Source organism: Camarhynchus parvulus, chromosome 14 (genome assembly GCF_901933205.1).
Source record: "Camarhynchus parvulus chromosome 14, STF_HiC, whole genome shotgun sequence".
In the NCBI taxonomy this organism is placed as follows: Eukaryota; Metazoa; Chordata; class Aves; order Passeriformes; family Thraupidae; genus Camarhynchus; species Camarhynchus parvulus.
The window spans coordinates 12,436,026-12,463,653 of record NC_044584.1 but is presented as its reverse complement, the minus strand read 5'-3'; the positions used below and the strand labels follow the sequence as shown (position 1 = coordinate 12,463,653).

Genomic DNA, 27,628 nt, shown 5'->3' with positions numbered 1-27,628 from the left:
GATAACTTAAAAAAATATTTAATCTATTTTTAAATACAAGGGAAATAGATTTTGTTTATATAGTATAGAATGTTTTTCCTTTGCCTCCGTTTTGGGAGAACCATGAACTAACCTCATACAGGGGCTGTTTGCTGAGATTCTCTTACTCCAGCTTTTTGTCAGAAATTCTTCTTAGCTGTGCTTAGTCTGTCATGAGGGACTTCAGAATTTGTCTCCTCTTAATTAATTGAACAACTTATTTTCTGATGCTTTTTGTCTGCTGTTTTCTGCATAATTATGCTGAGTGCATTTTGACCTCTCTATTTTCCCCTTTTCAAATCAATACAGCTGAAACAGCCTTTTTTCAGGAATATCTCTCCATTTGGGTACCGAGATATGCAGCTAACCTATTTTTCAGTGTCTAAATTCTTGTTTAACATGAAGGCCAAGTATGATGAACCCTTGGAATGGGGTTTTCCAGAGGCCAAGCAGTTTCTTTTCCAAACCCATCTCATATAAATTGGTTGCTTTAGGTTCAGGGAGCACAGTCCATAGCCCTGTTTCTCTCTGGATTACAGAGGTAACACATCAATTATGGAGAAATAATCACAGAAGCACCCTGGCCTTACCAGCTGCCAAGTTATTACTGCAAAGTGCTTTTTCCCATTTTAATGCCCTTGCAGGATGAGCTCCTGCACCATTTCTGAGCCCATCCTTGGCTCCTCTTGGTGGGGCTGGGCTTTAGCTCCAGGGTGGAGCAGCAGGGACAGTTAGGGGGGTTAAAGGTGGGGAATATTCATGGGTTTATGTTGCCTGCACCAAGGTAGGGCTCTGCAGAGCTGCGAGTAATTGCTCTGAGAGGGTTTTGTGGCAGTCAGTTAGTGGTGATGTCAGTTCAGGAATGGTGGCTGTGGCTGTGGTTGGGGTTGGGATTCCTCAGAGGGAAGATTGAGCCTGACTAACAAAATTATTGTCACTTTGGCTTAGGGAGTATTTCACTTCTAAACTGTTACATTGCAAGTAATAAGAAAAAACAATAGAGAAAGCAGTCAGTACAGCATTCAGCTGGAGCATTTTTTACTGCTTGAATTAATTACTCCATAGTTAGGTAGCTCTGTGATTTAATTTACATTCCTGAAAAACACCATTAAGACAGTCTGACTGGCTTAATTCATTTTCTCTGCTTCCACACACAGATCAACTTGACATCATTTCAATGGCTGAAACAACAATGATGCCTGAGGAAATTGAGCTTGAGATGGCAAAGATCCAGAGACTTCGGGAAGTCTTAGTCAGAAGAGAATCAGAACTCAGGTTTATGTAAGTATCAATCCCTCTGGGAAAATACTATGCAAAATTAATCAAAATAGGAAAGAATGGTATTTAGAAGACTTTTATCTGCTTGACATTTTAAAAGGGAGAAAGATAAAGAGCATCCCAGTTAGGTGAGCACTTATGAAATGCCTTTGGGAAATGATTTTTGTAGTTGCAAAGGAAATTACTGCTTTTTTATTCAGCACCTTTTTTTATTCAGCACGATTTGCAGAATACATAAAATGGATCTCTTACTTACAAAAGGAAACTTTAGCAAAGTACCTGTCTATGCAGGATCTTTTCCTACCTGATTTCAGTCCTTTGTGGCAAGGATATTTGTCTGAACAAAATATCAACAGGTAGGGGATTTGAAGCTTCCACAGTCTAAGCTAGTTCAGGCTTTATTCCTGCTTCATTAGTGGTCTTAGACAGCTCATGTCACAAGAGAGCACACTGTGCTCTGCACTAATAGCAGCCAAGATTTGACATTTGTTAAATGGAAACCATTAAGTTATGAACACAAAACACTTTCTGATATATCAAATGAAATAGCAATATTCCAAGAGGGATTTTCAAAATTGCCAAAAAGGTCAGGCACAGGAGCCTCACTGAAGGTTCGTGAATATTAATCCAATTCTGATGGTGAAGGCAATAAGGTTAATATTCCTAAGTCATCTAATTTAGAAGATCAGAACTTATTCCTAAGAAGTGTATTATTTTGAAGTGTCCTCAGTCTGTGAGTATCCGAGGTCACTAACAAATGCCTTTGCTGACTGGCCAGGAACTTCAGTAGTTTTAAAACCTGCTGAGCTCAGACCCTTGGCATTAATGAAGCTTCAGTAGCCTGAAAAAAACTCACTGGCTTTCTGCTCATATTCAGGTACAGGGGGCTGGTACTTTGACCCTTACACTGGAGGTTAATTTTAGTGCCCTGACTTGCATTGCCAGCAGCTGGAAGCCTCACCCCTCTGCAAACAGCACATCTTTGAGTCTTATCCCAGAGACTTCTGCCCAGAATCACTGTTTAGACACCTTTGGAGTAAGGATTGGTTATAGTGGCACTGACCTTTAGTAATGCCTTTGTGGTACAAATAAAGTGAACAGGAAAGGTTTTGTCACTCCTGCTCCTGGTAGTCAAGTCACTGCTTGGTTATTGGTTTGTACATAAATTTAATCTGGAAGAAGCCTCATCATTGAACCCTGCACTTCTCTTGACATTTTCTATATCAAACAAAGCACTGAAATAAACTGCCCCAGTGAATGAGAGCAATTGTTCTGTTTGTTCTGGTATCCAGTCTGTTCTTTTCATTTCCCCCATGCTCACACTCTTTACTCTGTATTGCCTGGCAGGTGTTTGAGTAAGGGATTTAACACAGGAGAGCTTGCTTATTGAAAAGGGAACAGAACTGCTGTTCACACTGTGCAGCTGTTCTCCTCCTGGGCCAGATCTCATCCTCTCACTGCCTGGAGCTGCCCAGAGCACTCCCAGCCTCTCCCTGGCACAGGCAGGAAAGCTCCTCTGAGCTTCAGCCTCCAGGAGGTTGGCCCAAGGTCCTGGCAGAGCAGGCAGGGGACAGAGGGGCCCCAGTTTCTGTCTTTTCTAAGCCATGGAGAGCCGCAGACCCTCTCACTCCTTCAGCTGCAGCAGACCTAATGACCACTTTTCCAGGGATATTCACACAGCTTCCAGCCCAGCTGCTCCCTGCAGTGTGGCAGAGTGTTCTGACTCTGCTCATTAATCCTTGAGGCAGTTAAATTCAGTTTGTGAATGCCACTGAATGAAATGGCCAGAGAGAAGCAGTGATACCCAAGCTAGTGATACCCAAGTAGAACAGCAGCACCTGTTCTTTACTGCCTCTCATGCTGGGGAGTTTGCACTGACAGAAGGGCTTGGCTACATTTGTCTTCAATGACAAACATCTTTTAATGACAAATGTATTTTAATGACCTATTGCTGAGATTAACAGCACAACTCATGGTTACCTCAGGGATCCAAGTTTTATATCTGCTTCACTAAACAAATTACATAAACTCTAATTCATAGACATATTGTGGAAGACTTTATATGTAGCCATATTCTTTTTTTCATTTGATTTCTGAAGCAATGAATTGCCAATATCCAAAGACCAGAAGTCTGTATGTAGGTCATGAATTTTAGTAACTGATTTCTTCTGACAGGACTAGATTCCCCTGGGAATGACCTATCCAACCAGCCACATGCAGCTGAGCCTCCTCAGCCAGGTTTAAGCAGGCTCAGCTTTGAACAGTGCTAACGAGCAGCTCTACACCTACACTCAGAGCACAGAGTGCCAGAGCAGCTTTAATGAGAGCCACAGCTCTTTAGCTTTTGCATCTGCTTTAGCCTTTCCTTTAATTAGAGCAAAAGGATAAAACACACACTTAGTATTAGAGAAACTGTGTGGTATGTTTGTATTCCCTTCTTTGCCTTTCATGCTGTTAGCAACAGAATAGAAATTCTCTTGGGTTAAATTGGTATTTTTTTAATAGTTCTTATGAAAGCATGAACGCAGTGAAAGGATTCTGTAGCACTTGCACATCCAGGCACAGCTCACATTTCCAGCTACTTTTTTTTAAAGTAATGGTTCTTTCTTCTCACTGTCTGTCTGATCTTTTTATTCACATGTAGCCAGATCCTAAAGCAGGAAAAGTGCACTGTAGCTGTGCTTAAAGAAAGCAGGGCTCTGGAGCTGTGCTCAAAGTGTCCCCAGCCCTCAGGGTCACAGCACACACAGCCTGGCAGCTCTGCTTGCACACACCAGAAGGTGCCACAGCTCTTCCCTGCATTTAAAAATACTCAAGAATAAGAAAACAAAACACTGCTAAAAAATACCCCACCCTGTGTTTAAAAATACTCACTCAAGAATAAGAAAACAAAACATTGCAAGCTAGGCTTGCTGCTGGTGGAAACCACAGCAAGCTCTTCCTCTGTCAGGTTTAACCCATGGAGGGAATAGGCTCTAAGGCTGCTAATGGAATTTGCTGTTTTCCTTGAAGAAGATGCAAATGTGGCCATGAAATAAGGACATTAGGCAGAGAACTGCTCTAGTTTATCAGCCACTAAAAACCCCCAACAAACCCAACTGAAAAAGGACCCAGCAAGGTCTGGATGCTCATGGACATGGAGTTGGGTTGCATGTTTCACACTTCTGTGTGTGACCAAGGGAAAACTGCTCCTGTGTGAGATCATCAGGGAGGTGAGGCTGTTTCTGGCAGTTCCTCAGCTGTGCTTTGTACAGCACCTGTCTCCTCACACAACACAAACTCTGCAGGAGGGAGCCCTTGGCTGTACATGGAATCACAGAACAGCTTGGCTTGGAGGGCACCCACAGACTGGACATGTACTAGTACCCATCCAAATTATTTTCAAATTCAGAAGATATCTTTATGAACTTGCTGCAATTTCACTGCCTCTCTATGCCAGGCTCACAAATGATGTCCCCAGTCCCACAGAGCAGCACATACTGGTTTTTAGTGACAGACCAAGGATTCACTCTCAGACAAGCACAGATATTCCTGTAGCCTGCCTATCACTGTATTTAAAAAAACCTTCCCCAAAACAGAGAAAAAAACCATCTGTGAGAGCAGTGGAAACAGGTTTTACCCTGTTTAAAAATGAAACAGCAAACAATTTTAAGTGAAGACCATAAATATCTGTACAGTTTCAATACATGTGATTTTCCACTCTTTTGTACTACTTTGCAGTCCTTTGTACACTCTTTTTCCTCTGCCTTGCAGAGAGAAGTAGAAGTTCCTTACTGGTGCACTAAACATAATGTAAGCCCTCATTTCAGTAATTAAAACTAAAGCATTTAAAGCTGAAGTGTTGTCACACAAAGATACATTTAAACAGGGTGACTTTCTGGAACTCTGAAGTGAAGCAAAGCTATACACTACAGAAACTCTAACTGACACCTCTGATTTTCAAATTTGTAATAATTTTTATTGCAAAACACAGCTTTTTTAATTCAACTGCATGAAACTCAATAAAATTAGATGTTTGACAGCTTATTCTTAGCCTTACCCCTGAAATTTTTTGATTGGAAAAGCAAGGAAAGCAGATGAACTCTTATCTATTTGCTATATCCTACAGTGAAATAGCTCATCCTGTAGTGTATACTTGAGGCCAGTTTTCTGATAATTCTTGTTTTTCTTTTTTATCAATAAAAAGAAACAAAGAAAGCAAAATGAGCTGAAGCAATGGACTAACACGCCATGATGTTTCCCAAACCATTGTGCCAATTGCAAGTCAGGTATTAACCTTGATAAATGTGTCCTTTGCTTTGCTCCTTATTTTTGTTTCCTCCCTGAAAACAAAAAAAAAAAAGGAGAGCAGCTGAAAGCAGCTGTTCTCTTCATACCCAGGAAATCCACATCACTTCTAGCTGAATGCCTGCTTGCTGTGAAGAATTACCTGAAGTATAAAGGACACAATTTTCAGATTATAAAATCAAGCCTTCCTCAATTTGGTAATGCCACAATTTATATTGTACAATCATATTTTAGCTCAGGCAACCTCAGTCACAGCAGAGCAGATGCACTGGGGTTTGGTCTGTAATTACATTATCAAATGCTATTTTTGGCTCAGGACCCTGCCTTGCTTGGTGCCCAGGATGGACCTCCTCAGGATATGTCCAGGTTATGTAGGAATTGTGGCTGTTTGTAGCATCTCTCCTTCAATGATACTGATACTATCAAATTTAATAAAATTATGCCAGGAGCTGTTGTGACTGTCTCCAGCCAGCCCAGGAAATGAAAATATACCTTGAAGCCATCATATGCTATCTCCAGCTCTTCCTGGTTCGTTTTTGGAATAGCTGAGAGCTCAGCGTATATAGATCTGAAGGAGACAATATGTACAGACAAGCATCAGTTTACAGCCTGCCAGCATCCCCCTCCTTCTCCTCTCAGGCTTCTCTCAGCTCCTTCCTGAAAACATTCTGGATAAAAAGAGTTTTGGGTCAAGCTGTGAATGTTCAATCTGTCTGTGCTGTTGAGGAAGGCAAACACACCACGTCAGAACATGCACACTCTCTCTTCCTTTCCAGTGCTCCTGTCCCACTTCCTTTATTTTCTTCTTTCCTGGTGAGATGACAGACCCAGAAGCTGAGGGAGCTGCTGGGGCAGCATCCTGTGTGTCACACATTTAATGTGTTGCTGCTGTGGATGTGTTTGGCTTCAGAGGCAGTTTAGGACTGCTGGGGGCATGGAAATCTGCTGTGCTGGAAGACATGGTTGTAAGAATGGATGATGCATGTGTTAGCTCAGTTTAGCTGACAGGGACAGGCAGCAAACCCTCAGACCTCTATGTGATAGAGCTGATCAAAACTGAACTTCAAAATAATTTGTAGTGCAAAGTTCATGCATTTTAAAACACATTGACATGTTTGGATTCAGTAAATATTATTAGTAAAGGTAAGATCATCTCACCAACAGGTACTGCCTGTTCCTGTGGAAAGGGATGGAATTCTTATAAAACAGCATCCACTGTCCTCATGAAACACAGTCTGTGGGAAACCTGCCAGTGCCTGCCACTGCTGGCTTTCCAGAGGGAAAGCAAAGCCTCAAGCCAGCTTTATTGGATGACCTTGAACTAAAACTGTGGAAGTTGCTTCCACCTGTGATAGCTGTCTTGGGATGGTTAATTCTGCCATGTAGGTGGTACTGAATGGCAGTTTTTTAATGTGTAGGGAATAGGATATATTAAACATAAAGCCCTATTAGGTTGCTTTAGGCAATTACTGAAAATGTTTTACTCATTAAACTTTTCTTTAAAATCTCTAAAAATGCTATAAACGCAGTGGTTTATTTGCTTAATGTCTGTGTGGTTATTACATCACTAAACTAATACTGTGAAGAGGCCAAATTCACCTCCACACTGGCTCAGAGCTAAAGTTGGTCATTGTCTTTGTGCACTCTCACTATCCATTAGTAGATGACTCCCTCCTTTCCAGAGTACTCATAACACCTACCTAGTCCAAATTCTGCATAGTTCTAGTCAGGATTTTAGACCATTTTACACTATTATGTTTGTTTACTTGAAATCCCAGACCTTTTATGTAGAAAAGTTTGCTGCAATTTGACTTTGCAGTCCCACAGCTTCATTAGCTGTCCAGAGTACATAATTTATCCCTAGTTTGGTTTCTTTTTTCTTGCTTCAAATCAGGCTTATTTTTTCTTTACTCATCTTTTTCAGCCTTTATCCTTCTCCTGGTTTGCAAAACCCCATGAATCTCAGTTGTCCTGCTGTGATATTGATGTATCCATTGCTGGGAGCAGCTGAGGTGGGACAGTCAGTAATGATCATTCTGGAGGGTATTGGGTGTGATGGTAGAATCCCAAACTTAGGGCAAATTCATGGGGAAAATGTAAACTCCGTGTTCCTTTGAAGAACAACAGGACATCCACAGAGGTCAGATGAAGTCTCACCTTTGTGTCAGTTCAGTTTGCACAGCACATTGGTATTTTAAATACAAAGTCCTCTCTGCTGATTGCCTGCCTTAATGCAACCACTGCAAAAGGAAACAACACCAAAGTACACAGGAACTGCTGAAGTGAGGGCTTAATTCCCTTAGTGATGGCAACCTTAAATAAACCAACTTAGAAACCCCATGTTTTAATTTAAAATGAGTGCAGGAAATCTAGTAGACACAAAGTGGGAATATGAAACAAACTGGTTGAACTCTGAAAGTAATGCTGGAAAGAAACAGAAAAATGTGTTCATGGGGGGTTCCATTCTCCGGTGAGAAAGGGAAAAATTGTTGTCTCTGTATGAACAAAGTTAATTTCAAATTTTAATTCTTTTTTGAACCAAATACTTTAACACTCTTAAAAGTGTCTCACTAATGTGACATCAACTCTGATTTCTCAGTGGCTTCATGCTTTGTGTGGCGACAGAGCCCCACAGTGAGCATCACCCTGGGGAAGGGTGGGAGGGAGGGACGGTGAGAGGAAGGAGATTAAACAGGCTGTCAGAGGTGTGAGGAGCAGTGGTAACTCACTGGTTGTGTTATTGCTAAGCAGGCATTCTGACTTTTGCTTTCTTGGCTACTTTTGATTCTTTTGCTGCTCCTTTTTTCCTTTGTACTGGATGTTATCTGTTTTCTGTCATCTCAGTTTAAGCAGGAATTCCCTTAGGATTGTTTACTTCTGTGTTCACATCTGGTACTTTTCTCTGAGTTTTGCATCTTGCTGTTACTGCAGTGTAAATAAGTAACACCAGCAAAACCAGGTTTTTGCTCATGAATAGAGCTGTTGTTGTCAGTGTTTTCTGATAAGATCTGTCTTTTCATGGAAAGGAGCAATAAATCTTTTCTCCTTCACAGTTCTGAAATCTTAACAATACAGCATCACTTATTGTGATTTCCTTCCTAGTTTTTTTTCTTCCTGATTGTATCTTGCTCTCAGAACATAAGATGGACTTGGGGAGGCTGTAGAGGAGGAGGCAGCTGTGTGATGGTACATATTGTTCAATAAATAGAAATGTCAGGTTGTCGGCTTCAGAAGATAAGGCACCAGGAGAAAAAACTCCAAGCCCAGCTGTAAGATCCTGGTGCAGCCTGGTGGGGCACAGGCTCTCCTGCATGACAGGGTGAAGCTGTGGCTGTGTCACACTGAGCTTTGCCTCCCAAACACATTGCCAATAACCAGAGTCCTCGTGGAAATAACCAGGGGACTGCAAGCTGTGAAATGGCACAAGGTGCTTTTGTAATGGGAGTTGTCAGATGGTCAAAGCTCGAGGTCCCTGAGATTAGGAACAGCATTTCCAGGGGACTGCCAAGGGTCTGGGAGCCCCGAGGATGTCACTGTGCCTGCTAAGGTCCAGCTCTGCCAAGCCTCCCAGCTCCTCACAAGCCTGGAAGCCTCAAGAACAGGAGTTCAGGACAGAATTGCAAAGTTCTGCACTGTGCACTTGAAGCTAAAAGTACAGAGATCAGCTCTACCAGAGGAAGGAAAATGCCTTAGTTCAGTTGGATCTCTCTGCAGCCCCATCTCCTTTGCCCTGTTTGACAGCAAACCATCAACCCCAGAGGAAAACACAACATTAGACTTTCAATGTGTGGTTGTAAAAACGGTGCATTAAAATACTCTGAAAAGAAAAGCAGTTTTTTAGTGATGCATAACGATAAAGTTACCATTTGGAAAGTATTTAATTAATTGTAAAATTGGTAGTTGAGATGTTCTTGTCTTAGAAAAGATTTTCATTATTGTCTCTGTTGGATAGCTAGAAAAATAGTTCTTTAATAGAGAATTTTCTTTAAACAGCATTTTCTACATTGAGTATGTGTTGTGGCTGTCACAAAATGCTGTTAATAGAAGAAGCAGCAGCTTTGGTCTTTGACCTTGTCATTGTTAATGTAGAAATTTAGCACTGTGTTTCCAGATGTAACATTTTATCCCAAATTGTTCTTCACTTCCCAGCTCTTGGCTATGTGTGCTCTGGTTTGCAGGAGTGGAAGGGGCAGGGGATTGTCCCCTGGGACCCCCCCAGCCCATCAGGCACAAGTGGCACTCACAGACCCTGGATCCCCCTTTTGGGCAGCTGAGCTTCCTCCAGGATGTTCTGCAGTGAAATGCCCCCTTGCCCTGTGGTATATCACTGGTCCTTCTCACTTGTCTTCTGCTGTAAATAGGAGAGTAACCAGTGAATTGAAAAGCCCTGGAAGGGACTGTCAGTGTTTAATTTTATATCAGAAACCTTTATATTCTTTTCAGCTGGGATAACAAATAGTTGCTTTTCTGGTTTTCAAAATAAGAAAAGGTCAAACATGAAGGCAAATGAAGAATGAAATGCATCATTGATTCTGCTGGAGACAATGCACAGCCAGACCTAAAGATTCCTCCTTCCTGTGCCTAATATCCAAAAATAGAACTACCAGAGCAGTTCAAATGAACCAGGCTCTCTGCATTTGTGTAGAATCTTCTGTATGCTGCTGCCAGGGGCTGATACTTGTGAATTTAAATCTGACTTCTCTACTGTCTATATGTTTTTAGACAAATTAACTTAGTAAATTTTAGCCACGTGGAGAAATATTCCCCTCCATAGTGGGGCAATTTCAGGAAAACTCCTCCTGTTACTATTGATTCATAGCAGAACTTTGTAACTGGCAGAGGAGATGGCCAAGCTCAAGAGAACTGAGCAATGTCAGTGAAAATGAAAAACAGACATTCCCTCTAGACACTGTTCCGAATTTATGTGAAATATACCTTAAATATGACCCTTCTGGGACTGGGAATTTCAAATGCCATCTTCAATTCTCAGAAACAATACCTGAATTACATTACTGTGCAAGTTGTGGTTCAGCAGCTTCTATGCAGTGTTCCTCCAGCAGAGAGCACTTCCAACAAGGAAAGTCAGACCCATTTCCTTTAGCAGAGCAAGTGAACCCCAGGAGCTGTGAAAGTCAGACCCATTTCCTTTAGCAGAGCAAGTGAACCCCAGGAGCTGTGAAAGTCAGACCCATTTCCTTTAGTAGAGCAAGTGAACCCCAGGAGCTGTGGTTTGGGAGCTGCCCTGCCAAGGCTGGCCAGCAATCTGTTCCCTGCACTGCCAGCTCTGTGTCCTGCAGCCCCAGCAGCACCAGGTGCTGAGCTCAATATCAGTGACAAACACACACCAAAATGACTCAACCAACCTGTTCTGGATTCATTAAATGTTGCCTGTGATCTCACAGATTTATAATTGGGAGATTTAAGTAACTAAGCCAAGCTGACAGAGACAAAAAGGAGTCAAATGTAGAAGAGGAGCATCGGGTGGAGGTCGGTCTCTTCTCCCACATAACAAGCAACAAGGCAAGAGGAAATGGACTCAAATTGCATAGGGAGGGATTAGATTGGATATAAGGAAAAATGTTTTGACTGACAGGGTGATCAGGCATTGGAACAGGCTGCCCAGGGCAGTGGTGGAGTCACCATCCCTGGAAGTGTTCAAAAGGCATCTGCACGTGGCACCTGGGGACGTGGTGCTGTGCTGAGGTAACTGTTGAACTCCACTGTCTTAGAGGCATTTTCCAACCGTAACAGTTCAGTGATTCTATACATTTATAGTGCTCTGGTAGTCCCTAGAACACTTTCCCCATTGCAGATGCCCCACAGCTTTGGCAGAGCCATGAACACCTGCAGTACCCAAAGGCAGCCTCCACTCAAGTCCCTCCAGTCTGCAGCTTGACAGCATCCCCATCCCTAAAGCAATTCTGTTTATTTCTACACATCTTTTTCCTTCAATCCCCCAAATTTCTCCATCACTACTGGTTGCTCTTGGCTGGTTTCAGCCTGCTCACTGGAGACACCACCAAGGAGATGATCTTTTTATCCCTGCAGGGAGACCTTTGGTTACATAATCATGTCAGCTGTGACTTAGCATGACACCTGATTCTCTGGCCAGCTCTTGGACTGGCACTATCAAATCTTCAGAAACTCCAACAATTGCAAGCACTTTACTCCTGGGGCAGGAATGTATTAAAACAGAACTAAAAATAATCTAAGTGTCTGCAAACCCTCCTGGAAGAGAGGGAAGGAAACCAGCAAACCTGGTCTACATTCCTTTTTAACTTCAAGCACTTTAATCCAATAACAGAAAACAAAGGAAATCTCAGACCTCCTCTTATAGACATGCTGGAGGGAGCACAGATCTATTTCTAGCTTTGAAAGTCATTCAGCAAAGGCAGAAGCTCTCCAGACACACTGAACTGCTCTGCTCATCCTGAAATCAATGAAAATGATATTTGATGCTTATGTTGGTGTTACTAATAGTTCTTACACTCAAGTATGAAGTATTTGTCAGTCTTGTTTGCAATATCTTTTTTTGTCTGACCATTAAGGGGGGTGTTAAGTGATTTTTCTCTGAGCTTCCACTATAATTTTTCCTTTTTTCCTATGCATGTCTCTAGATGGCACCTAGGTCTTACACTGGGGAGTTCAGATTTCTTCCTTGGCTGAGAAGAAGATAGAGAAATTCAGCTGCTGAAGAATAATTTCTACTGAAACAAAACAAAACAATTCTTTTGTGTCTGGTACAGAATGTGTGTTTTTTAAAAGTCCTGCCTCCCATTTTCTTGCAGAGCCTCAGGGGCTTGCCAGGCCCAGCTGGATGGGAGGGCTCTGCTTGCCCTGCTGCCCTGGTGCAGATGGTGCCAGCAGAGGTGACTCATGCTGTCACCTCCCTGGAGCATGGCAATGACAGTGCTCAGGGCACTCCCCCCTGCTAGCTGGACACAGAAACATGTCATGGGGCTGAGTCACTGTGCCAGGGCTCTGCAGGCTCCCCAGCCCACTTATTTTCCTGTCATTTGGTGCCAGGTTTAGAAAATCTTCTGCTCCCGCTGTTTATTCGTGATGAGGTTTGGTTTTTTGTTGTTTCTTTCTGGCAAACAGAGAATCTGCTTGTAGGTTGTGATGATATAGCTTGAAATACCATGAGAGAAAAGACTAATATGTGCTTGTGTGCTATCTCCAGGCATGCAGAGGGGGTTCTGCAATAAGCCATCAAGAAAGGGAAGAGCAGAAGTGCAGGCAGCGTGTCAGGAATCCACAAAAGCACACTGAGAATCCATCCCTAGTTCAATACTATTGCAATTACACCAGGAATGGATTTGGGCTCCTAACCAGAGAAATGTTTTATCATTCTCATAACTCATGTGTTTAGGGTTCCTGGACAGACATTTAAAGCTCAGCTCTGGAGGAAAAACTGCCATGTGTAACTGCTGCTTGCTTCACTGGTGTTTTCTCTACAATGTGAAAAGTGTCTTCGCAGGGACTGAAGAGAATGTACCATGTCTTCCGGAGAAGAGAAAGAACCTCTGTAGGTTAAGGGTTCCAAAGAATTTTTTTTCCTGTACTCTGCAGATTGCTGCTTTCCTTAAGATTTCCAAAAGCACTTTTTACTGCCTAAAGAGGTCTGACAGTAATACCAGGATGCTCTCAGTCAAACCCTGCTGACCATCCAGCTTCCAAATGACAAATACACTGGGATTTTTTTTTTCAGAAGCAGCATTAACTTCTTCTGGGACTCTTGTAACTACTCACATCCAACATCCAGAGCATAAGGGGGAAAAGAAAGAAAGGTTCATAGTGGCAGTACAGATTGAATGGCCTTCCAAGAGATTTCCTTTCCAGGAGTTCCTCTTCTTCCCTCTCCTTCAAGGGCAACAAGGCAGCTCTTGCCCAGGGCAGCACCTGTTGCCCTGCATTCAGTATTATTTGCCCTGCATTCACATTCAGTGTTGTTTGCTGGCAGATGTGGCATGTGCTTTATAGTTACAAGGAACCATACATCCTGCTTTCATTAAATCAGATGGACGAAGCTTTGGCATGGTCCCATATGTCCTTCAGCCCTCTCTTTAATCATTTAACCTCTTTTTTTATGACTTTTTTCCTAATCAGCACTGTGGAGTGGATGAAGCACAAAGGCTGTTTGACACAGATGGGAGGAAAGATGTTCCATGTGCTTGAGGGGATTGGTGCAGATGGTAGGTTCAGATTTTGCCCATCAGCACAATGCACCAGCCTGCAGAACTGGGACTCTGGAGAGGTCATCTGACTCTGATTTTTGGAATTCATGTGGTCACAGAGCTGTCACAGACCCAAAGTGCTTTGGCCACGGATTTACTTCTCTGCTGTGTGTTACAAAGCAGGAACAAAGTTTAGGGCTCAGGAAAAAGAGACACTGAGAATATACACGGAGTACCAGCTACATGCTCTGCAGTCAGACTGAAAACCAGCCAAAATAATGGGAGAAAGTGCAACTAAAGTTGCACCATGTGGCCAGTACCTTTGCCACAAGTTAGGCATGGGGACTGTAGGGAGTGCTGAACATGAATGATCTTGCTCACTCAGAATATACTGCTGGTGGTATTTTAAATTCCTGAAAATCCTCAGAGAAGAGCAGTGCCATTAGCTTTTTAGAGTTCCCCAGCAAGGGCAGGGAGCCAAAGTGATATAGTAAAGTATTTAATTAGTGTATTTCAGAGCTTCTCAAAATGAAGCCAAATCTTCTGAATCAGAAAAAAAAAATCCTCTCTGTCCATCACAGAGATCTCTTTTGTATAAACTCACTGTTCTCTTTACTAGTTGAGAGTGTGGCCTGATATCATTTGAATACAGCAGTTCGATATTGAACATTTCTTGCCAAGAAAATGTCATCTTTGTTAGGCATGGTCATCTTAGTCAGATGTACCAACATGCCCCCCAAAGTGCTTGAGCACTGAATAGATAAGGAGCTGTGAGCCTTGCTCATATCCCAGCACATTTTGAATTCTCACTCTCCTGGGAGGACAGTTTAAGATTAATTGATAAAAGTAATTCCAGTACCATTTAGTGTGATGGATCTCAAGAGTAAAGCAGGCTTTGCTTGGGATGAGAGTGAATAATATGGGGAGCCTAAGCCAGAATATTCATCAGTAAAAACATCTCTGCCTCCAAAAGTCCTAAACACACAGAGCAAAGGACCTTGCTCCTGAGGCAAACATGCTGCTCTTCCCACCAAAACCAAGTCTTACAAGACAGATGGGCAGTGGAAGAGCAGATCCCAGTGGAAGTGACAGGGGTACACAAAGAAGGAAAAGACATCAGCAATAAAGATTATTAGGAGAGGTATTTCATGGTTGTATTTTGGGAGGAGAGGGGTAAAAAGGCAGCAGGAATAGCTGTCATAGCACAGGGAAAGTAGCAGAACAGGCAAGATGGAGTTAACCCAAGCAGCAAATAGCAGAGGGATCAACATGTTTTACTAACAAGAGCAAAGCAGCTGAAGGACAGCTCCCTGCAGAGACCTGCAATCCTGGCAGGGACAGCACGGAGAATAAAAGCTCTTGGGGTGTGATTAAACCCTTATTTGTGCCAGAAACACCTACTTTTCCCACTCCTCACTTAATTCAATGATTTGGCTGCATTGTCCTTTGGGCCTCCCTCTCATGCACACACCCAGTGCCAGCCCCTGCTCTGATGGCACTTCAGCTGCTCCAGGGGCTCAGGCAGCAGCAAATCCCCCCCTCAGGCACAGGAGTGTGGAAAACAGAGCCCAGGGATCCATGGGCAGGGAGAGTGTTGGTGAGATCCGAGCTGAGAATGTACAATTAATCACACAGGCTGGGTTTGTGCTCTTCAGGGCATGATCTCCAAATGGAAGCCCCAGATGTGCCCTTGGAGCCAACACCTGAGCCCTGGCTGCCCCTGTGGCACTGGGATAAAACCTGTGCCAGGAAGCTGGTGCTGAAGGCTGCTGCCTTCCAGGGCAGTGATTCAGTGGCAGCTCTCAGGAGAAGCAGCAGTTTCAATGAGAACTGAAGGTGCAGTTTCTGCTGCTACTTTTCTTTTTTTAAGCTGTCTGCTGTGTCTTAATATTAATGGACTTTCTGCACATATCAAGGATTTGAAGCATTTAACATCAACCGGGGAGGACATTCACCCAAGGCACAAAACCTCACAAACAGATAAATGCCAAATGATGTCAGTTTCCAGATCTCTGGTGTTAGAGCTCAGTTATTAGTAGGATCACAAAGAAAGCTGGTGGTAGAATATGAACCTTGCCCTGGCTGTGCCAAATAATCTGTCACCCTCTGCTGCCCCTTCCCAGGCTCTCTGCTGTTCTTGCTCTTTCCCTGGTGAAAACTCTTGCTGCAGTAAGTGCAATATGGCTCACCTGTCTTCTCCCAGGACCATTATGGAGACAGGTTCCCACTACAGAATGTTCTCTGATGTTCAAGAAAGTAAAATCTGAAATTATCCACAGTGACAGGTATGAACCTACACACAAATTAGAGCCAGTAAGACAAGTAACCAAGGGCTCAATGGGCATTTAGTATTAAATATCCTTTGCTTTCTGTGAAACTTGGTGAGCCAAGAGTGTCAGGATCCCTTTCAGGCTGGCAGGTCTCAGGCCAGGCCAGGACCAGGCACTCAGATGAGATCTGGCCAATCCCATCAACACAGAGTGGGGTTTGCATGTCTGACCATGCTTTTTCTGTTTCTGCAGGATGGATGACATCCAGCTGTGCAAAGACATTATGAACCTTAAGCAGGAGCTGCAGACTTTGGTAGCAATCCCAGGTAATGGCTGACTCCACCCAGTGTTAGGATAACCCCTGTGCTCCTGGCACCGTCCCCACCCATGCCCCAACAACCAGAATCTCCTCCCCACAAGGTGCAGTTTCATCTCTCTTTCCTCAAATCCTCATTTTTAATTCTCATTTTCCTGCCCATCTCTAATCTCTGTCTCTAAATTTCTTTTCATGCTGTGTTTCCCTGCTCCCATGGCAGCAACCCTGCAGACATCACTCAAACAAGGAGCACATTCCTTATTTCTTGCACTCCCTTGGCAATCTCGAGGGAACCAAGTGGCACAGAGATTGTCAGGTAAAAAAGACAAGTGCTGAGATACCAGAGATAAAAGAGGGAGAGGAGAAGGATTTATAACCATCACTCTGAATGTGATTGATTTTTCCCTTGCTACACCAATCCATTATCTCACCTGTAGTTAAATCTACCTTCGAGGATCGAGAAGAACAGGTTTCTACAAAAAGCAAGGCCCAAAACTCTGTTTTGTGTTTTGCCATAAATCTCTGCAAATTCCCTGTTTGAAGGAGGGACAGAGCTGTGGGCAGCTCTGCAGTCCTTGGCTCAGAACTCCAGCTGCCATCAGTGAGGAATTCCACTTCTCCACAGCTTTGCCATTTTAGATGATCCACAACAGCCCCACTGTGTTCAAGGAAAAAATAGACAGATCCTGCAGAACACTCAGCAACTGCAGCAGGCCAGTACATCACATATTACTGCACAGCCTCCAGCACCCTGCAGAAATAATTTGCTTAACTGCTCCTGCTTAAATACTAAGTCCAAGTTTTGACTGTCCTTTGGTTATCCTCATTTTTCCTCCTCACATTTTATTGTGCAACTTTGAAGGACAATTTTGTCCTCAGAAAGGAGAGAGAAGGGCATGTGTGACATAGGAAAGAGAACCATGCTGAAACCACTCACTTTTAGCTGTGTAAAAACTTTGCCACATTTTGCACCTAACAGAAATAGATTAATAATATTTCTTACTTTTTCTTTCCTTATACTTCTTATAGCGGTCACATTTTAAATTTTAAATAATAACACTGTTGATTCATTATTCATTCAAATGGAGAGGATTACAAATCCTAGGAAGTATCTGTGAATGCTGCCCCTTGCCTCACTTTCCTGATCTGCAGCTTTCCTGTCCAGCCTCTGAACTAACAGATAGAGTTAATCAGCTTTCATTCTTTTGGTGTTCCAGCTGTTTGGAGGTTTTTTTATCTTTTAGAAGTGATTTTCCAGTCTCAAGGCCTGAAGCAGAGACCCACAGAGAGCAGTTTCTCCTTAGAACTTCACAGATCTCAGCTAATTTAAGAATCCAAGAGGTGCAGCCCCAGCAGCAGCATCTGCAGGCAGGGTCACAGGAGCTTGGTCCTAACAAAGACAAAGCACGGCTGGCACTGACTTTGTGCTGACACAGCACGTGCCTGACCTGGAAAAACACTTTCCAGAAATGGATTCATTCACAGGATCTCCACCCTGATTTTCCTGTACGAATACAGATTTGCATGGAGAGCTGCTCTTTGGTTTCAGTGGACACAGTTTAGCCAATTTCAGTAAGTGTGGAATCAGTCTTTTAGTACACAGAATATGCAGTATTTTGCCACATATATTAACATTTTTAGTAGACAGTTTCCTGAAGGATATAATGGGAGGGCACATCTCAATTTAGGAAAAGGATAGACTGAAAGGAAGTAGAAAGTAGTTTCTATCTTCAGAAGTGAAGAGAGTCCTTGCTCCTTAGCCATTAACAGACAAAGCAGGAAAAAGCAACCACTTCTAAGCATTCTTTCTTTTTTTCAATCTGTACTAAAACCAATTGTTTCCAAGTGTCTGATTAGTTTAGCAATTTAAAGTGTCTTATAACTTAAATCAGCAGACACAACACAGCTCAGATGATCAGACTGCAGAGCTCACTCTGCCTCCCCCAGCTGCCGCTGTACTGAACTGGGCAGTTCTGCTGCCCAGAGCCCAGAATCTTGATTTAATACAAAGTGTCTTCATAGCTGCTCAAAATTTTCAGCTTCTCAGAGAAATACATGAGCTTGGATTTGCCCCTGGCTTTCTCATCTCTGCTGCACTTGCAAGGTTTGAAGAGTTCTGTCTTAAATACATTTGCTTTATAGCCTGAAACAACAGCTCTGTAATCCCTAACATTTATGACTTTTAGTTTGCAACAGGCACATCTTTCATGCTGCAAAATTTGTTGTTTGCAGACAACCTGGCCATTCCAGGCTGGCCAGTTAACAAGGACATATATTAATTACTCAGATTTTTGAAGTACAGGGAAAATAAACTTGCATTTATTTTTCCACATTTTACAATGGATGCTGTTGATGGGGATTTGCAGCTCACCTACCTTGTCAGAGTAGAAAAAAAGGTGTTATTTTCAAAATAACAGCCAAAGCTGTCCTGAAACACAGAGAAATAGCTCCTTTTGGTGTGATCTCCTTTCCCCTGAGGTCAGATGGAGTTTGTACATTGGATTCGAACAAAGCATCTGCAACTATTTTCTTGCCAAAGCTCTGAAAATTTTTCCAAGCAATGTCTTGAAGAGTCATTGCAAATTAAAAGCAGGCTTAGCAAACCCCACAGAGCCTTCAGCCCATTAAGCTGATGAGAGCCAAGAGCAGCAAGTGAGGAGAGCAGAGGCAGTGACCCAGCTTGCTGGGGTTTGGTGACTCAGTCTGGAAAACCATTGACTTCAATCAGCAGCTGATCCTCAGACATCTGCAACGTCCTACACCACCCCCTCACATTCCCCAGAGTCCAAAGTAACACACTCTTTTCTCTCCTTTTGACCAGAAAAAGAAAAAACAAAGATGGAGAAGCAAAGAGAGGATGAGCTGATTCAGAAGATTCATCGACTGGTACAAAAAAGAGATTTTCTTGTAGATGATGCAGAGGTGGAGAGATTAAGGTAAGAACCAAGAGCACCTGAACTTATTTAGTGGCATTCCACAAGCCTAATAATATAATAGATTAAGTGACAAAATTTAAATCAACATTAATGGGAGAGAATTGGTCCTTCAAAACAACTTACCAAGTTAAAAGCCTCCTCTCCATTCCATAGGAAAACCATTAAAATTAGATTACTCTAATTCTGTGGCTCTTTATCCCATTAATGATTCAGTCATCTCATGAATAACAGTGAGCTTTGGCCTCTTATTTTCCTACCAGAAACAATCTGGGCATTTACCATTGAAAAGAAAAGGATTTCTGCTGCTACCAGGGAATTCTCTTGGGAGAAGAAGTAGACATGAAATGGAATTCTACAAGGGACATATTTGTAGACATCTAAAATCCTCCTTTTTAAATTATTCATGTTGTCAGGTTGATTAATCCTATTCCCATCTTGTCATAGCAAAACAACCCAAACAACAACAAAAAACCCCAAACCAACTAAAAAACACTCAGCAGTACAGCCCTACCTAAGACATGGGCAGGTTCTGAAGCATTTAATCTCCCAAAGAATTAGCCCAAAGTTGACAAGAAAGTTGTAGGCTTCCTCAAAAGTTCATTTCGAGCACCCAAATCCAATCTTTGCTTTGAGATCAGCACTCTACAGAGTCAGTTTTGCTCTTACTTCCCCGTCATTCAGCAGTAAAGACTCAATCCATTTATCCAAAATGACAATATCTCCTCCAACACATTGAAATTCTAAGCAAGCAAGGAGAGGATTTGGCAAAGCTTCTGCCAGTCCTGCAGCTGATCAAAGAGAGCTGGCCAGAGGCAGCAGCTGACGAGGAGCCTGAGCTAGAACTGAACCCAGAGCTCTCACTGAGCCCTGTGTGCAAATCACCAAAGCCCCAGCAGCACTTTTCATTTAGGCAAATATTTTGCTTTTTAATAAGCAGCAAAATTAAATGTTTCTAAAAATAGCAAAGAAATTAATTGTTTACTAGTGACTTGATCCTAGCTGCTCTAGCTTTTGCTGTCCCATTTACAGAGAAAACTCATTCCTCTAACAACTAGTTTTCTTCTTTCCACCAGGGAAAAAGAAGAAGACAGGGAGATGGCCGAGTTCCTTCGCACCAAGTTAAAACCCATCGACAAAGCAACACAGTCTCCTACCAGTGAGTGCCTAATGATTAAGAAAAATACAAGAACAAAAGGAAAAACTCCAAAGACAACTGGTTATAAGAGCATTTTCACAGGGCAGCCTCTGGCAAAAGCTAGGTGAAGCTAGCTAGATCACCTAGGGACAACTCAGGGTGTCAGCAACTGCTGACCACTTTGCTTTCAGATACCAAATTACCCCTTAAAACTGAATTTCAGTCACCTAGGGTGACTTCAGGACTGCTCTGCATGTTTTAAATATGCAAATTATATTTGTATACACAGTGCCACAAGCTGCTTTTCTAAGCAGTTCGATTTTTATTAATAATTTTCCTATCTATTTCTGCAAAAAATAATGGAAAAAACCCTCTTCAGGTCCATTCTGGAATACCTGAAACAAAGTTCACCTTTTTACTGCAGTCAAGATGGAAACTAGAGAAAAAACTGCAAAGTTCCACAGCTGACCCAAATTTCTTACATATTACCATCAGATATAGGCTTTTGAATCACCCCAACCCAAATCACTTGTAGGCAGAATGGAAGCACACTGGTTTCTGAGAGACAAAGTGGATTTCATGTTGCCTCAGAAGCTTTTAGCCACAACTTTCAAACAGAACAGTCACAGCCACAGCAGGAGCTGTAGCAGTTCACAGATTGATTTTGCTCTGTCTCAAGATGAGCTCTCAGGCAGAGTCAAGTGAGAGCAGTGCCCTTCTTAGAGAGGTCCAGCAGCTGAAGAGGTTTGTATCAAACATTCTGCCATTTTGCACAGGTCAAGATCTTGCTCAAGAGTTCCCAGAGGGACTGGAATGACCTTGAAGTTGAGAAGAGACATTTTAAGATGCATCACTAATTATTTATACCCCCTTAGTCACAGGGAGCATGACTCATCTCCCCTGTTTGTTTACTTTCTCATTGCTTTTAAATGCAGTTTTAAAGATTCTTTTCACCCTGAAAAATGAAAACCTACCTTTATCTTGTTCCCTTAGTTACAACATCCAAGCCAATGAGAGAATAAATTCTAGCAATACTTTTGTCCTTCAGTTCCTTGTAGGGGGGTAAACAGTGAAATGACTTTGTGAAAAGACCCATGGCTGTGAAAGGGATACCTGCCTTGAACCAGATACAATTTTACCCTCCCTTTGAGATGTATGGATTCTTCAGCTCCTCTTAACACCCTTCCCTGAAGAGATAAGACTTTCTGAGCAGTTTCAAACCAGCAAAGAGTGTTGTTCAAACAGGAGCTGAAAAATTCAGGGTGGGTGAAGAGAGGGCAGGAAAGGTTTGCACCCTTTAAGGCAGAAGTAAGAAGAATTTGAGCAGCTCTTGGTTCTAATGGTGTCCTGTTTTGAACATTGCAGGCAGCCCAGCAGAAAAGAAGGCAGAACCTCCTCCAAGCAAGCCCACCATTGCCAAGGCAGGGCTGGCAATTATTAAAGATTGTTGTGGGGCCACACAGTGCAACATCATGTAGAGAGAGCCCTGGGCTTCCCAGCCTGCTTGTCTTTTCAGTGTTTCCATTGAGTGGAAGTGGATGGTGAGGGGAACCAGCAGCATCCTGCTGAGGGAGGCCAGAGCAGCTGCACAGGTGTCAACCATGGACTGCACCATGGCAGGTTCCTCACTGTTGCATGGATCACTCTACACGCATGCCTAAAAACAAAAGAAATCTATTTAGTGGCTGTCCAGGGACCAGAAGAGATCAGCAGTAGAGTCAACAAAAACCACCCCTGTCATACAGGTGAATGAAAAGGGGCTGTATTTAATCCAGTATGGTGTAAACCAGCAATTTTAATGGGCTATAACTTTAGAAGAATGTGTTGTACACTTTCCCCCCCGTGACAAACTCCACTCAAAAATCACCAAATTCTCCTATTTTGACAACTTTTCAGAACAATGCTATATATGGCACAACTGATAGAGGAAGCAACTGTAGGATAACTGATGTTGCATACAAAATACCAAACTTGTGAGATGTTCAACTACTTTGCTGTGGAGTTTCATTTCAAATTCTTCCTAAAGAATGAAATCAGTGACAAGGATGCTGCAAGTAGCTACAGATTTTTATATCCCATATGATATCCAAGTTTCTCAAGTCAAATTAATATTGCTTGCACCAGGGGAAATAAATCCCTGGCAAAGCTTTAGCAAAGCACAGCTACAGTAATCTGCAAGTTGATGATGCAGTCCAAGGTTGTGTCACTTCTGTTTTAGATCTCCAACTCCCAAGAAGTGAGAGAAATATTTGCCCAGGGTTTTGTCCATTTTTACAAGCTACATGCAGCAGGAGATTACACATCACTGAGAGATTGCTGGGAGAAGAACTGAAGACAAAATTTAACTAATATTGAAAAACCATGCTTGAAGCAAGTATTTATTGTATATTTTGTGACCACAAGAAATAGAAACTATCCATAAAAAAGCATAGGAAGACACAAGACACCCAATACGAATTGGCCACAAGACAAATATACAAATACAGAAGTAGGTATTTGTGGCAGGAAGATCACATTCTATATAAAATGGGTTTAAAATTAAGGGAAATACAGAAATACGTGTCTGTGTTTCACCATTAAGTGTGTTTCTGGTCTCTATGCAGATTAAGCTTGTGGAATCTAATATCTTTATATTAGCTGTCAGTAGCTGGTTTGTCTGTGTGATGGTATTCCATATAAATGTACTGTGATAGGTGTAAATAGTAAAATAAACGTACATGGATCTAGTGTGACAATCTCAGGCTTAGAAATAACAAAAGATAGCAACAAGTTCCTAAAATAACATTTTGCAAAAGGAACTTCCATTTTGTGAAGCCAGCTAAGTGAAGTGTGTGCTTATATTCCAAGGAACCACAGTATAGGAAAGGAGAAAAAATTAACAGCAGTTACCCCAAAAGGATAAACAGTTATTTTTTTAGAAAGAAAAAGTATCTAATTAAGGTTGAACGCAATAGACACCATCTAAAGTAACTCAGACTGTCCTTATACAACTAAAACCTAATCCCTAGCACTGACTGATTTGATGAAAACCACTTGCATTTCCAGAATAAGTTCAGAATTGCAGACTCACTTGAGACAAAGAACCAACGTCACTAAGTACCTTCAATTTTAGGGATCAAAGAGGGAAAAAACCAAAAGGTTTCCACTGAGACGTGAAGCACTTTAATTACTTTGACCAAAGATGCAGGAAAGAGAACAAAGGCTGACTCTCATGTATGATTATAGTGTCCTTGTTGAGACATAAATACCACACTGAGCTCTGTAGTTCACAATCTGTACCTGGTGTGGGCTGGACTCTGCAGGGCACCTGGGTGCATTTACACAGTTATGGGGAAAACTCCTTTTAGGGGAGCAAATACACATTGGAGGGAAAGAAACACCCATTGGCTCCTGTAAAATTCCACAGGCTCTTGCTGGTACCCAGTTAAGACATCAGGAATTGTCAGTGTCTAAAGGCAAGAGGCAGATGTTCGGTGTCACTATTAAAGGCAAATGGGAGTCAGGGGAAAAGCTGTAGTGAAGCACCAACTTTAAACCTTAGGAAGATCAGCTGTGAATGCCACTAATAAAGGGTCCAGAAAGACTTTGCACATGGTTTTTAAGGCCCAAGGTAACTTCCGCACTTGAGTGTTTAACCCAGGCTGTGCTGATGAGTGGGGTGATCCCTACAGGCTGCACAGAATCCACCTGGGAATGGAGTGAAGCAAGTGCAATGTTGGTTTCCATGAAAAAATGTCATTAGCAAGAAACAGACATTCCTGAGAAGCAACACTCATGACCAGGCTATAGAGCAATCTCCTTTAATTAAAACCAAGAAGAAACACAGCAAGTAGGAATGTGCAATATTCTTACAGCTGAGCACTGGCAGCCAGTGCCCCAGAGGGACCTGAACTTCAGCAGTGTTAATGAGAGTGAACTTCATTTTCAGAAGTTCTAGCTTGGCTCAGCTGGAAGGCTTTCTGTATGCCAGTTTTTGTTTTTAATTAGCAAAATTTCTTTGTTTATTTGGGTGGGTTTGAAGAGCTTGCCTGCAGTGCACAAGTGGTTCCTTCAGAAGTAGGTCAGTGATGCTGCTTAGCAATAAAGTCCTGGATTTTTAAGACTGTAAGGTCACAATCTCAACTGTGTTCAACACTGGGTTAGTGTTGCCTATCTAGAACACAGCAGAGCCCTTATGGCTGATGTCAAAGCTAATGGCTGCAATTAAACAAATCAAATTTAGGAAGGCATTAAGTGTAAACCTCTTGACCCTTATTTTAAAAAACCAGACTAAATCACTGAATATCCCAAGAACAACTAGGGGCTTTGTAACTTCCATGATTTGTGAGCACAACACATTGTACAATCCCCATATATAAAATCAGCAGAGTATCAGACAAGTATCTTTGGGTGACTGTAAGGAGTAACTGGCAGCATTTCAGAGTTGATTTTCAGCTATCAGTCACTGTCAGCAGAGAGAGACATTGATGGAAGCACCCAGTATCTCTTCTGGAAATCCTGGCTATTTATCACTTCAGAAAGAAGGCAAGGCGGTGGAAAAGGAAGAGTGTGTGGAAGAATATGTAAGGTGGATTTGACACACTCTGGTAAACATGACTGTGTTCAGGAAAGGATCTTGGTCTACTGAGAAAAACAAAAGTGCTGAAGTGCTGTTTGTACAAATCACCAATTCCACCAGCAAATGGTTCTCTTGTACCTTCCCCTAGACCTACTGAATCTCTTCCAAGTTAAACATATTTCCAAATAAACTAAGCTGCTGTGTTATACTAAGCCTTTGTTTCTTCCTGTTACTGAGGAAAAGTTGGTTGTGGAGTGGAATGGGATGCAGCTCCTGTGCTGCTACACTTCTCAAGAAGAATAAGGTTACTATTCTGCACAAAAGGAGTAAAGCTGAGGGGTAAGTTTGAGATGCTACTGAAATAAAGGATTTTCTCACTGAATAAAGAAAGCCCACCAAAAAAGCCAATCTCATAATGCACTAAGATGACTTTGGAACCTCACTACAGACCAGAGCCTGCACAAATTAGACAGTTCCCAGCCCTACACTGAGAATGTAAGGGTCCTAACTCACCTGAGTATCAGAACTGCCATGACAAGAGGGCCCTGGTGTTACTGAAATGAACAAAAAATCCTCCCTCACCCCAGCATAAATGCTCCCATTGTTACCAAAGTGCATCTTGTTTCACATGATCCCATCCATCCTATAAACATCCAGGCAAGCAGGCTGCTTTCAAACAGGATCTACCAAAAATGTTGCCTACAGGCCAAAATTCTTCTCCCTTCCATGTGCACACAAGACTCACCTGGGATGCTGAGAACAGCTCAGCAGCTGAGCCTGGATCCCAACAGCCTCAGCAGCAACTCTGGCTCAGAGATGAGTAAGGAGGGGCCTCACAGGAGATCTCCCCTCATATTTAATTTTGCTTTCTTGTTTCTTAATGAGGTAGTTTTCTGCAACAACACTTCGTGGGAGAGTGAGAGAATTGTGGTAAGACACCAAGAGATGTTTAAACTGATACCTCCACAGTGAATCTCATCAGTTACAGAGATCAGTGGATTTTAGCAGGCTTGATCACAAAACCAGAGGAGATGACTGCAGCTATCAAGTTTCTTGCAGCCAGTTACTTCATCCCAGGTACACCAACAGAAGAGTTTGCTGTTTTTCTCCTTCATGACACAGGCAGGATGCAATTCCTCACTTTTGAATTCAATAACTGAAAGACTGATGTGAAACTTGAGCCATGGCCTGACATACAATAGTGCTTTAACAGCCGTGTCAAAACATGCTCAAATAACATCCTGAAGTGGCATTTCAGGAATTTCTTGTAAAATGACATTCTCTATTTAAATCAGTCTGCTTTCTGTAGCATACATCTAGCACTACAAGCCATTTTAATAATCACTTGAATTTGGATTTTTTTCTGTCTTTATCCACCTAAGTAATACTAAACAAAAATAGTCATACAGGAAGGAATACAGCATTTAAAGTGATGCTTGCTAGGAAAATGCTATTAATAGGAGTTAAACCATAGCTCACCATGCAACTAGTCTGTCCTGTTACATTATGGCAAACAAAATAAGCCATATTAATTTTAGAAAAAAAATGAAAGCTATTTCCATCACCACTTTTTTACTAACTTAAAACAGATGGCTTAACATAAAATGAGAATAAAAGAAGTGGGAATGTTTGCAGCACAGAACCAAAGGAGCATTTAAAATCAAACTCATCTTTTGAAGGTAATCACATACCAGGTGCTATGAGGGATTTTACTAATTCATTTACTTAAAAACATTCACAACTACAGAAAAATGAATTACAGAGTGGTGATTATAGGGTTTGTGGTGCTGCTGTAGGAGGGTTTTATAAACCACCTGTTCCTCCTTTCAGACTGGAGTATTCATTTCCAAGAGGCATATTTATTACATTGTTTATGAAGAATTTCCCAGTAAGTCTTTTAGATAGTTACTTTAAAATTATTTAGTGAACAAGTACTCTGTAAGGTCAAGTGATTGCTTATCTGCAACAGGCCTGACATTTATTCCAGCAGACTCCACTTAACAGTTCTGTTGAGCGAGAATATGTCACAAGACAAGAACCAAAAACCCCCAAAAAAGAGAAAGTCAGGAACAGCTCATCCAGGTCTTTACTTTTGTCCATGAAGCTGTGAGATGACAAAACAGTTCAGTTGAGTTGAATTTTTGTTAAGATTCTAAATTTCAAAACACTCCAGTGAAAGAAATTTTCCATATCTGTAGTTCCTGAACAATTACCATCTTCAAGCTGGAAAAAGCCACTATAACTCAAAACAGACTCATTAACTTTATTAATGTTCACATGACCTTATTTGCAACAATTTTAACATCTCAAAGGGAGACACACTGAGGAGGAGCACCTGACATCCACCTGCTGGATTTACACCCTTTTCTCCATTTTTTCTCTTTAGCATGATAAATAGCACAGCTCCTTTTCAAAGTAAACCCTACAAATGACCTTGTATGGAGAGCAGTAAGAGACACTGACTGCATCTGCAAACAGCTCAATTGCAAAATCTGAGAAAAGCCTCAACCTCCACAATTTATGGTGTTTCTTTAGTCTTCACTAAACCCCAGCTCTCTGTTCTGTCTCAATAATTAAATTTAACGTGACACAGCAAGTTAAGTATTCTAAGGTTGGTTTGTTTTTTGTCTGGTTTTTTTCCCCCCCCACAGGT

At 42.0% G+C, this 27,628-nt stretch overlaps 1 protein-coding gene across 1 annotated transcript in view; it reads left to right on the top strand.

Moving 5' to 3' along the window:
* The window catches only part of BMERB1 (bMERB domain containing 1), a 45,463-nt gene extending 20,276 nt beyond the window's left edge, over positions 1-25,187 (top strand). Inside the window, exons 2-6 of the mRNA XM_030958489.1 lie at positions 1,176-1,299; positions 16,283-16,356; positions 19,168-19,282; positions 20,356-20,438; positions 21,783-25,187. Coding sequence (XP_030814349.1) covers positions 1,176-1,299; positions 16,283-16,356; positions 19,168-19,282; positions 20,356-20,438; positions 21,783-21,895 — 509 coding nt within the window. The 3' untranslated portion in view covers positions 21,896-25,187. The remainder of the gene's footprint in view (positions 1-1,175; positions 1,300-16,282; positions 16,357-19,167; positions 19,283-20,355; positions 20,439-21,782) is intronic.
* Positions 25,188-27,628: the final 2,441 nt, after the last annotated feature.